Raw genomic sequence first — 12,852 nt, forward strand, 5'->3', positions numbered from 1 at the left:
AAGAGACTGTTCTCTGAGGACACTGTTCCCCCCCCCCCCCCCCCCCCCCCCCAAAAAAACAAACAACCCAACTTTGTTTACTTTTTTCTTTCTTTCTATTTTTTTATTTTTAATTTTTCCTGTTCTGGTGTTTGCAAAAGGAAATTAAGTTTTGACTTTAAAAGAAATTCAAATATATTATAAAATTGATCCATTAATGTAACATAGCAGAGAACAGTTAGGGTGCTAACTTGTATTACCAATTGTAATGAAATAAATTCTTCAGTAGATTTTTCCCATCTTGTGTTTTTTACAGTGGAGCAGGCACCTTTTACATAAAACGATAACCACCAAGATATGTGAAATACATTCAATAAAGTGATGCTTAGAACTTGCCAAGAAGAACATGTACTAATTCCTGTCCACCTCCATTGTTACCTTAAGAGCAGCTCTCTCCATAGCAACTGAACACTTTTCAAGGCAGCAATAAACTAATCCTCTCCAGCTTCCAGAGCACCATCAAGAATTTTAAAAACATTGGACTTTCAGTGGCGAAATACTTCTGTGGATTCAAAAGGCCACAAAGCTAGATACACAAGCATTCTTACTCCCTTCAGAAGGTAAGAAAATAATGTTTAGATGTCAGTGTATCCCAACAAGAATGCTAACAGTAACATTCATCTATATACCAGAAGATTTCCTGGCATCTAAAACTTAGTAACTTTAGTGAGTGAATGCCAGCTTGGACTCAACAGTGTTTTGTTATTCTTTTTTTTTTCTTTTTCTTTTTAAATATTCTCTTAGTTGGGTTTGTTTTAAAATCAAACACACACACAAATCATATTGCACTTTAAAAAATGCTGATCTTGTGTGTGGCTGTTTAATGCAAGTGCGTTGTCATCTGAAAAGGTCTGTTGCTGCCAGCGTATGCCAATCAATAAAATGAAAAAGTCTTTGGGGAAAACAGAAGTGAAACTTTTTTTGTATTTCTTCTGTACTGAGATGGATTGTTGTTAAAGGTGATGGTACAGTCTGACATAGGAAACGATAGCATCAAGACAGATTTACAATACAAAATGTGTTTTGAATCTAGAGTTTAAGAAGCCAAGCTTGTTCTTTCTGATGTTTGTCTTGTTTGTTCCCTGAGTTCTATGAATGAAATTATGACCTCAGTCTTGTAACTCTTTCCCCTGATCATAAAATGTCACCAATTTTTCAGGCTATCCTCTTCATTCTGTTTCATGTTGTATAGCTGGAGCTTGGTAATGTTGATAAAGTTCTTTGGAAATGAAACTTGCTCTATATCATTGCTTTCTAACATAATTACTGTACTTTGTATCAGAGTCAGAATAGTAATCTTTATTTACAGATTTTTTTTTTTATTTTTTTTATTTTTTTTTCTACTAAAAACCTGTTTCATAATGGAATGAAAGTGAAAGCTTCAGTATTTTCCTGTTCTTACCGAAGAGGATTATTAGTAAATGCAATGCTATAACACTGAAATGAAAACCATACACTTTTATGAGGAGAAAAATGTAGTTTCAATCAATCTCTTATTGGTAATTCTACAGAAATTTTAAGGCCGTGGTTGTCTTAGTTTCCTGCTGTTCTGGGCTGTAAAGCCCTTACAGGCTCCCTGTTGTTCAAAAACAGCTTGTCACTGCAAATCCGCTTAGACGACCAATTAATAAATCCTTTCAAACATATTGCATTCACACTAATTAAGGGGTTGGGGTTTTTTTCCCCTTTACTATTCAGATTCCTCAGGTTTCAAGTTTAAACTGTGAAGTGCAAACAACACTCCAACACTCAGTGCAGCCCAGGAGCTGCAGGAAGAGGAGATGTGCTTTCTGAGCAAGCACCCAGCTCTTGGGGTGGTATGTTCCGCTTTCCTGCTCAGCGTGTTCATTGCTGAAGGACAGCTTGGGGAAGAGCACAGGCAGGATGGCAGCTCTGCTCCCAGCCGAGGCTATCTGATGGAAGTCATACGCCTTCTTTCAGCTGACAACCCTGAGCTCCACACAAACCACTCACGAGAACTGGTCAAAATGGTGCTGGAAAGAGCTGAGTGCCCACAGCGGATTTATGGCATGCAAGAAGATTGTAATCTGGTCAGTGCTTCAATTAATGAGTGATATTTTTACAGAATCTTCAGTGAGTTCTAAAGTTGTTTGTTATAGTGAAGTCATCCTAAATACATAGCCTAAACATGCATAAGATTCATTGCAGCCAAAAATTGATAGTCCCTGTTTGAAGCATTTCTTTGCAAATTACTAATGCTAGTTGTTTGATGTTGTAAAGAAGAGGTGTTTCAGATGTGACAAGTATGACTTAAAATCCCCATGCTTCAGTCACATAACAGTAATAGTTTTTCTTGAAAGTCTTCAAGTGTTTATTTTCCAGCAAGGATTTTCCTGTTTCACTCTGATCTAACTATGAAAGTGTGAGCTTGAATTTGGCTCACAGAAGATTTTTACTGTGGAAGACATAGGTAAAATCTGGGAGAAGTTCAGTCACTTTTGTTGTAGGTTTTGGTTCATAAAAATAAAGCTGAGAGGATTAGCACAGATTCATCTGCAGCTTCACTGAAGTACTGAAGAAAGGTTTTTGGTAAGCAGTTTGAGTCAAGGAAAATCAAAGGCAGAACAATGAATCTGCAAGACCAGACTGAAGCTGGAAACAGTCCAGGGTACAGCTCCACAGAACTCTCAGCTGTTCAGTTGAGATTTTTTTTCAGAGCTGATTCCTGGTTTGACAAGGAAAGGAACAAGAGTAATAAGATCATAGATTGTGGGAGGAGGGAGACAGTGGCAAATAAGCGACTCAGCTGAAAGGATCTACAAAGAGTTTGGTCAGTCTTGGCCTTGGTTAATGTTCGTCCAGCTTTGGCTTTGCTCTGTGAACACATACAGCCGTCTATCTCTTTAGGTTAGAATTATGTGTATATTCATAATGGTGATTGCTTTGAGAATATACCATTCCTGGCAATCAGCCAAGCCAGTGAGGTGGAGAAATTTTCCTCCTGTGCAGACGATGTTTAATTGTCTTTTACTTCTAATGTTCCCATTTTTCTTATGAGCCCCAATGTGAAATTTCCTATATAAATAATGTAGTTGTCTGTTTTTCCCTGAATCATTTTTGTTTTGTTGTTTGTTTGCTTTTATTTTTTAATAAAAGGAGATTGTACAGGAGGTTATCTCAGTGTTGCTCAAATAAGCAAGGACCCAGATCAAAGCGAGAAAGTGTTAAATAGGAACAGGTTCAGATGCCTCCTAATCATCTCAAAATGGGTCTAGGCTTTGTTCTCATTACTTCTTTAGCTTCTCTGAATTGCCATCGTTTATCTTCTGTTTGTGATCTTTATTTGGAGAGCATAACCACTGTGTCCCTGAATGGAAGAAATTAAATGAAACTCTGCTGGGGCTTACTTTATCTGTTTAGGCTTCATCATGGAGATTTTCTGTGGGGAAAAATGTAAGGGCATTCACTATTTGCAGTACATTTCAGTGCAGGCTGTATTAGTAATACTACATGCATCCTGCATTGCACAGAAACATAGCACACTACAGAAAATTCAGATGGTGAAAGCCAGTATCTTCAGTTATGTGCAGCCCTCATGGTGCTGTGTTGAGGTCTTGCAAGATTTAGTAAACCAAGATAGAGCTGCTCGCAGTTTTTGCTGCCTTTCAAGATCTCCAAAATTTGAAAGAGAACGCCCCACCTTAGCTTGGCATTTTCTTTCTCATGCTTGTTGGGAATAACTAATTGATTTCAGACGGAACTTTCCCTTATAAACCCAGGATTCCAGTCATACCAGATGACTCTGGCTTCAGATTTTGTGTTTGGGTTTGTTTTGTTGTTTTTTTTTTTTTTCATTTTTTTCTTTTTTAATGATGTCTCCAATGGATATTTAAAAGCAATGAAGTTTAACACTGTTCTTTGATTCCTTTTTGGTTTGCTGTTACGTATTGGCTTCCAGACTCTCTGAGCAGTGGCTGGTAGCTCTTGAACAACATCTGTCACTCCTTTATCTCTTAAACACACAAAGCGTTTATATTTCTTGCAACAGTAAGAGATGCTTTGTTTTGTTTTTAACTTCTGATCTCTTAAACAAAGAAAATAATGTGCTGTTCCCAGTTTCAAGTCTGGGCTGTTTTATTAATACCAAATAATTTTTCTATACCAAAATCATGCAGATTGTTATGCCTGTAAAATATTCCTAACAGCAAAAATTAGAAGTGATGAACCCACTTATGTTCTCTTGATATCTCCTTAAAAGTTACTTTTAATGGGCTGACCACATACAGTAAAACTGCATCTTTTTTACAATGTACCTTATTCCTTCCAAACAAACACCAAAGCAGTTTACTTTTTATTCGTCTTCCCTGCAAGAACAAACAAAAGACTTGCTGATTACAATTTATCCCCACTGGGTTTTGAAATGTTACAGAAACATTTGAAATTGCTCCAGTACATACAGAACTTTTGTTGTTGTTGTTGTATTGCTATTGGGTATTCAGAACTACTAGCTGGCTAACTTGAGGCCTTTAGGATGGAGAAAAGAGCACTTATGTTATCCTAGTCCAAATATTAATGTTTGGAATCATACACTGGAAAAAGTTAGACTTCCAGAACTTGATAGGCAGGTTTGACAGGGCACAGTGGATAATACTTTTTAATAGAATAAAGTGGAGCTTGCTTATGGGTGTAAATATTTAATTGGGCACTACCATCCACAGTTCTCTTTTATTATATTGAGTATTTGTGTCAATTTTTGCTGGAATTATTTATATTGAAATGTGGAAGCTCTCTCAATTCCTCTAGGGAACACTGGCTTCTGAACAAGACAATGTGTGTTTTATGGTACTCTGTGTAGAAAAATGAACTAGTATACAAGGTGAGCTACACCATCCAACACATAATCCTTGTAGCCATAAGCAGGTCAGTCTGACAGCATGGGTTATGTTTAGGACTCATGACTTTGAGTGTAAGTATGGTCTTCACAAGTTGTAGTTTCTGCTCACAAATGTACAGTCTGTCTGCTCTATCTTAATGGTTGAGATTAACTGACATGGCTACTTGTTGCTTGGAGAGAGCCAACAAGAAAAGAAATATAACTGCACAATGAATGACAATAGTTGCAGGGTCTCTTCAAGAAGGACTCTTTATTCTGGAAATCACTATCTCATTTTCCATAGCTCTGCATCACAGAGCTCTACTGATTTTATGGCTTAGTTTTAAGGGTTAACTTTGAAGTGGCAAAATTTTCTGGAAAATGTCTTTTCATCAACAATAATTATAGTTTTACATATATAAACCTTTGTCTGCTCAAATAAAAATCATGCATAGGGTGTTTTTTTTCAGTCCCTCTTGAAATCCATTTGGAGGACCAGATAATGTTGAGAACTTGAACTGTCTTTCTGCACTGAATGGAGCTGTGCTGTTTAACAGGATTGACTGAGGAAACAATAAAGATAGCCACATGGCTGTTGGATCAATTAACACTCTTAATAATGTATTAAAAATGATGTAACTTTTGTTCACGTACCATGGATTAACTGTGGTCAGTTATGGTCTTTGTCATATAACAGAAACCCATGTGGAATCATTAAGCAGTAGGTCTTAGCAGATATATCTGTAACCAGGAATAAAATCTGTTAAAACCAGAATAGAATCTGTTAGAAGACTTTAATTTCTCTGCAGTCAAGTTTTGGTAAAAATTCTTCCTGTTTTATACTAATTTTTAAATCCCTTTGGAGTCTTGACATTTCTTCAGAACAGAAGAAGCTCTGGAAAAATAAAAAAGATGCAAGGTGTGATCTTGCAGCTGTAGAACTGAAATGAATTACATGTGCCCTCCTCTATTTCCATCAGCCCACATCTGTGTAGTCTTGGGTTCGATGCCATGTATTTAACAGTGGAATTTTCCTATTATCCTATCATATTGAATTACAAATGACCAGCAGTGTGTTTCTTGATTTGAATTTCCATTTATTTCTTCACAGTGCCTTGAACCAGAAGCTATGTTGCTTATAGCTGGTGGAGATTTAGAAGATCATCTCAGTGAAGAAGTATTTGAGAGAATTTCTCTTGTTCTTCTCTACTACATTCTTCATCACAGAGATGTGTGTTCTTCAAAACTCAACTTGAGTAATAAGGATTATAAATTTTACCTGAAGAGTATGCTCAATTTGAGACATGATGAAGACTGTTATTATTTTTCACGGAATGAAACAGAAGACATTTTGGCTGCAGTAAAGCAACATTTTAAAACTCCTGAAACCCAGGTAAAGAAAGGATAAGTAAAAATACCTTTATAGTTGTTGTTGATATCATGTCTTTAAGCAACTGACACAGTGCCTTTAAGTCAGTTCAAAGCATTATGTCTATTCAACTGGCCAATAACAGAGCATGGACTGGTCCTTTAGTGTACCTGCTGTCCAACGCTAGCTTTCTCCTTGACTTGCTTTTCGCCATGTGCTGCCTAATGCTTCCATAGACTCTGCTAAGAAATAGTTGGGGAAATAGCCAGTATAGATACAGTTGCTCTGCTTAAGGTATGTGGAAAAGAGTGTAGCTGCGTAAGTACAAGATCTTGCACTTGGCTTCAAGGACAGAAAATATTTTCACATCTACTTTGTTTACTAATTAATATAGATATGTTAGCAGTGATTGTATCTAAATGGTTTAAAGCAGAACAGTTCTAAAACTGGTCTGGCTATAGAATGAAAACAATAAATCTGTCTGCTGTCATGTGAACCTATGAGATTCTATCTCCATATGAAGTGGGGTGGAATTAACATTACGTCCTAAGATCTGAGGGGCTCATTTATTCTTGACACATACCTAATTACATTTAAGCATGGATACACCTTGCAGAAAGACTGACATGGATAAACTTAAATTTCATACTTAAAAATAAAGAGTGCATTGAGCATATTCAACTCTTAAAGTCATGAAATAAGATATTTTTTTTTACAATTATTTACTATTCCTGATCTCAATTTTGATAAAATTATAGAATTATATGCTAGAGTTAACAATCTTAAAAAACCCTACTCTTTTCCTTATAAAAAAGCAGTAAAATTTTATTAGATTTAGATTTATTAGATTTTAATTCTTCTTCATTTCATTGAGTTTTAATTTGCACCATACTGTAGTAGGAATTTTCTGTGCAGACAGAAGATGGCAAGGAGTCCTGGCTGAGCAGAGAGCATTGAGGGCTTCCAGTTCTTCTTTCTGGGTTTTTTGTGTGATTGTTTGCCCATCATAAACCAGTTCATCATTGACCAGTATATTTGCTTCTAGGTCTTGGTGAATGTGCTGATTTCCAAAAAAAAAAAAACAAACAAACAAAAAAAAAAACCAAAAAAAACCACCACCAAACAAAACAACAACAACAAAAAACCAATGGTATCTGGGCAAATATAAAGAGGCATCAGTGGATATTTGGCATGTCAGGACTGAACAGCAGGCCATGAAGTGCTTTGCTGTGCAGTCTGTTTGTTTGCACTGGCTGTATATTCAGTTGTCAAATCTCTTCAGTAACTGAGACTTTACCACTGACATGAGAGAATAGAAGGTTGGTTTGTTTGTTTAAATGAAAGATATTCAAAACATTTATAGACTTTCTAATGCTTAGAATCACAACACTTGAGTTATGGAAAAGGGCCAAATCTGCACAACAGTGATTGAAGAAAGGCAGTTTGTGTCTTCTTCTGTGTTTCTGCTTTATAGAAAGTATCCTCAGTCAGAGCAGCGCGTATGTTATTAAATGAGAGGAAATTTGGGATTCTGAGAATGAAACTGTATTGCATGGATAGGAAATAAGATGTTAGCTTCTACTCTGTGGTGTTCAAGGTGCACACAGAGAGAGATTATGTGTAAAACAAGCACTTACTGTACTGGCTCATCTGACTTTTGAGTTTAGTTAATATGAGTAAAGATAAATGAGCTCTTGTAATTTTCATCTTTTTTTATTTTTTTTTCTTTTTTTTTTCCCCTCCCAAACCCCAAATGTTTGCGGTGAAAATGAACAAGAAAGACAGAACTGGAGGGAATAAAGGGATATATTTTAAGGTAACAAAGAGCAGTAGACTGCCTACAAGCACACTTCTGGGTGCATATAACTGTCTATAGCATCTCTTTGGCCACCTGGAAGGGAAGTTACCCTTTATTTGCAGAATGTTTACTTTCCATCTTGTTCCATATAATTGCCCCATCACAACATATTGATTTCATTTAATAAATAAGGAAGGGAAAACATTAAGAGAATTTCTGAAGTCTGAGATTTTTAATAGTTTAAAATCCATGTTATTTGGGCCAACATCTTGTGCCTTAACAAAAATCTCTCACTTTTCTGCCGCTTCCTGGAATGTGAAGGTAACTGAGCATGACGTAGGAGAATCAGAAATATCACTGAACAGGAATAACCTGAATGAAGTTCTGTACTTCTTCCCTTTAGAATCTGGGTAAAATTTCAGCCTTTTTTATTCTATCCCCGTTCTCCTGGAACTGTCCTCTGTTTCTCATTTGCTGTCCTGCTGTCAATTGCAGCTTTAACCTTGGTGGGTTTTTTTTTCTGGCTGGCTATGAATGCGTTCTCTCCACTTCCTTCTCCTGTCACTCTTGTTATTTAAATCGAGGTGACCGGGGCTGTCTTCATGCTGTTTTCTCCTGATTTCAGTGTGTTGATGTGAGTACACTGGAGAAAAATGCTGATATAATGGACAGAGATGGTGCTGATGAAAACACTCTTCCACGCTTGGCTGCTTTGATTATTACTTTGGCTCTCCAAGGAGTCTGCATGGGAAAAGCAAGCTTACCCTCCCCAGAATTCTTTATAAAATATATTTTCAATTCTTTAAACAGTACCACAGAGCTTCAAGTGACAGGTAAGGTATTTCTTCATCTGTAGGTGTTGGAAAATAAACTCTTTCTTTTTTGGGGGAGGGTGGGAATTGGGGGGTAATTCTCTGGTAGTTAGAACATATTGTTACTGTTGTCATGACTTATGACAGCTTCTCAGTGTAGTCTGGAGTCTGAGGGTGGAAGTCTCGCTGTGAGGGCACTGAGTTTGCTGGGGCCTTATCTGCGTTGCTTCTTCATGCAGAGTGTCATGCTGCTGCTATCAGATCACAAGACTAACTTATGGGGAGAGGAGATCATTCACATGCGGTGGGCACATTAGGCACTCTGGTCCCTCATGCTGCAGTGCAGACATACCCCTATAGGAGAGGAATTGGATGCAGAGTTCTAAACCACCTACTCAGGGCCTACTGTGCATTTAGAAGGTTTGGATAAGATATCTACTTTTCCTTTGTGGGTACTACTAAAATCAACACTTTTACAAGATATTCAAAGCATTTTTAAAAGTTACATGAAACACGGGTTGAAAGATCTTAAAATGTAGAATTAAATGTAAGTAAACACTTTTTTGGCTGCTAGGTTGCAGAGAAATATATTAAATCCCAGAAGCAAATTATAAAACTTCCTAGATTGCACTTGTGTAGACAGGCTTTGCAGCAGAACCATTCCTTTAAAAATGCCAATGCAGATCTTATAAGTTGACTCATAAGAATGGATGGAGATGGGCACAGTGATACTCAATAGCTTTGTATGTTAAAATCCAGTCCCCAATGAAGATAGTAGAAAGCCTTTCCTTATGGTGAGTGGAGATAAGATGCCATTTAGAGAAAATGAAAAATATTCTTAGCTATTTTGTTACAGTGTATTTTAAACCTAAGTTAATTGAATTGTCCTTTTAAATAAATTCGAATTCCTGAAAGAAGAAGAACAAAATCAAGGAAGTAGAATTGTGGGAAAAAATGAGAAATTAGAGGTGCCTACAATTAGCAAACAAAGCTTTATTCAGCTGTGTGCAGAGCTGTTTAAGAAAAAAAATAATAAAAAAAAATCTCAGCATAAGCCTTTCTCTAAGATTTATTATTAAGAATATACCATTTGCTTTTTCTGAATAACAGTATTAGAAAACAAAGGATCATCATATGGAAACAATCTAGTCGGTCTAAATTCCACTGAAATCAGTATGTATGTTCTTAATGTACAAACTCAGGTTTACCTAAACAGTCATTATGGCTTCAAGTTGAAAAGCACAGAGGTGAAAGGAGATGACCAGGCCAGAAAACAAATGGAAGAGAAATGAAAATGTGATAGAACATGCTCCCTTGTAAAATTCAACATTTCTTTAGCAAGCTCATCCATTGCACTCAGTTATCCTATGGGATACATGCCCTGCCTTGTCTAGGATTTGCACTGGGGCTCCTGTCTCCCTGCTGCCTACTTCAGCGCTGTGCTTCCAGATCAGCAACTTGACCAAATGAGACAGAAAATCCTCTGCCCTATGTTCCACATCAGAAGTAGAAGGGGCAGCATGGCACCCTCAGGGGTGCTTTCAGAGCACCCAATAGAAGACCTTTATCTCTGGAGTATCTGAATACCTGCACATGGCAGGACAGTTTGAAAAAATTATGAAAATATTTGGCAGTAATTGTAGATTATTTTGATAGAGACCTGTATTTAAATGAAACATCAATTGCTTTTCAGTTGCATCTCTTTTTCCCTGAAATTGTCATTGTGGTGCTGTAAAGAAGGAAATGCTGCGTATATAGGTGCCATACTGAAATTACCTGCAGTACTGAATAGAGGAGAGAAAAATACTAAGATAAATTAATATTAAAATTAACAATTTTTTAAAAACCTACTTTGAGTTTTGTCTGTCTAAAGGTGTATTTTCTCGTGGTGACGTTTCTGCTTTTTGATAAATATCCAGAACTGGAACAACTCCTCAGTGTGCTTACAGCCAGAAAGTCCTGCACTGTAAATGGGCAATTCCAAAGTTACAAAAGAAGACATTACGGTATGACAAGCACAGGTACTGGAGCCAGGAATATTCCAGTCAAAGCAAACTATACAGAAGAAGTCTATCTGAAAGGTTATTATAAAGATCACAGGAGTAACACAAATTGGGATCAGGTGAATCTATTTATGTTTTTTTATATTATTATATAGTATTAGTCACAGTTTTAAGTGTTTTTAAGTTATATTCAGTGACAATTGTTCAAGTTTTACAAATACAATGTTATTTCAGGGATAACATTCATGAATTTCAAAAGATCATGTAGATATTAAAATATATTTTTATTTAACTATATTCTATTAAATATTGTTTGGCAGAAGAATTTTAGGACTGCTGAATGTGTAATAGAAGTGGGTTATGAAGTGCTGGTGGGGGCCAATAGAACAATTGGTATTAGAGAGAGCTGCTGTTCATTCCAGTCACGGAGGACTGGCTTCTATGTTGTTGCCTACTTTTTCCACTCCTATGTCTCAAGTTTCTAGAGCTCCTTACATGGCTTTGTTGAGAAGATTGTTCTGCACTAACTAAAAAACAAAAGATGTAAAGATTCTACATGACCTGCTTTATAATAGGATTTTGTAAACTGAAGATTTTCGATTTCCAAATAGTTTTATTAGTCTCCCATGGAGTCCAGAAGCCTCATTTACAAAATGTGTTAAGTCTGCAAGAAAGAACTACAGCTACCAGCCAGCATCCTCTTTTTGAAGCTTGTTGGACAGGGGTTCATTATAGGTGGTGCTATCTCACTCCTAAGTATTAAATAATAAAGAATTGCTGTTTATCACAGTGATTAAAATGGTAATTGAGTTTCTACCTTTAGACTGAAGGACATTCTTTAGACTGAAAAGGGAGAGTTTTCTTTTTTAATGTATTCACTTAAAATATATGCTTCAATTAATATGTTTCTATTGTTTTTAGTTCTTTATACTTCAACTTAACACAAAGGCAGTGTTTCTTCTTGCTGTAGTTGTGCAACTGACTTTTGCTGAGTCATCATTTTATGATGTGGAGCTGAAATGAATGGCTTCTGTTTAAATGCCATTCTGATAGATTTGCGTAATTTTATTTGTATCTGGCATGCAAATCCTTTTAATACAGTTATTTTATTCCAAGTGTCCACAAGGCAGAATCATGTTGGTGAGCTGATGCAAGGCATTTAATGGAGTCTCAAAATAACTTTAAATGAAAGTTACTTCAAATGTATTTCATATTAATTTTAAATTATGAATATCACAGATCAGCGGTGATATTAAGCATACACGAAGCAAAATCATTCTCCAGCAACACAAAAATAGATAACACTCAAGCTTAGATTCCTTGAACTTGTGAGACTGACTTCAAATCAAAAGAAATGTGCACAGGAGTGTTATCTGAGGCTTGTGGGTCAAACAGAGAGCCAAATGTTCTGTATAGATGCTGAAAAAATCACAGAGGAAAAACTGGAAAGAATATAATTTATCTTTTTTATTGATTCCTAACTTCTCTTTTTTTGTTCCATCCCTCTTCTACTCACATCTATTTTCTTTGTCATATTTTTTCCATTGGAAGGCTTTGTGTTTCAGTGTTGTTGCTAATTTTGCCTCCTGCTTTCTGCACAAATCTGTGCTTCATGATTAACAGATGAGGCATTGACTGGTTTACAGCTTGTGTTTGCTAACTAGATTAAGACCTGGACTTTGATTTATTTAGTATTTAGATGCTTATTTATTGAAACATCATTGCAGGAAAAAAGGTCACTGCTTTCTAAGTCGTTGTCTCTAAGATCTTAAAATGCACATAAAACAAGCAGTAGAAGATCTAATAAGAACAATAATATTAATTTTCATTTAACTTTTTTACAAAACTGCAGATTCTTTTATGATTCCCCATTAGAGAAATATGTATTTGGGAATAAATCTCATCCATTCATCCAATCATCCAGTTTTTCATATGATAATACACAAATTTTCTTTTTTTTAATCATCCTACAGGAGTATGTATGTAATTACTTCATT

At 36.1% G+C, this 12,852-nt stretch overlaps 1 protein-coding gene across 9 annotated transcripts in view; it reads left to right on the forward strand.

Annotated features, from left to right (window-relative positions):
* The first annotated feature begins 295 nt into the window (after nucleotides 1-295).
* Nucleotides 296-12,852, forward strand: part of SLC39A12 (solute carrier family 39 member 12) — a 34,208-nt gene continuing 21,651 nt past the window's right edge. For 5 of the 9 annotated variants that reach the window (XM_085538664.1, XM_015853510.3, XM_015853511.3 and 2 more), the window contains exons 1-5: nucleotides 473-599; nucleotides 1,738-2,090; nucleotides 5,985-6,266; nucleotides 8,666-8,873; nucleotides 10,772-10,974. In XM_085538664.1, coding sequence (XP_085394790.1) covers nucleotides 1,821-2,090; nucleotides 5,985-6,266; nucleotides 8,666-8,873; nucleotides 10,772-10,974 — 963 coding nt within the window. In that variant the 5' untranslated portion in view covers nucleotides 473-599; nucleotides 1,738-1,820. Of the gene's footprint in view, nucleotides 600-1,737; nucleotides 2,091-5,984; nucleotides 6,267-8,665; nucleotides 8,874-10,771; nucleotides 10,975-12,852 lie in introns of all 9 variants that reach the window. The other 4 variants (XM_085538667.1, XM_015853509.3, XM_085538666.1 and 1 more) reach the window with 4 other exon arrangements.

The sequence above is a fragment of the Coturnix japonica genome, chromosome 2 (assembly GCF_054131305.1).
Source record: "Coturnix japonica strain WE chromosome 2, WE-NBRP24, whole genome shotgun sequence".
NCBI classification, from domain to species: Eukaryota; Metazoa; Chordata; class Aves; order Galliformes; family Phasianidae; genus Coturnix; species Coturnix japonica.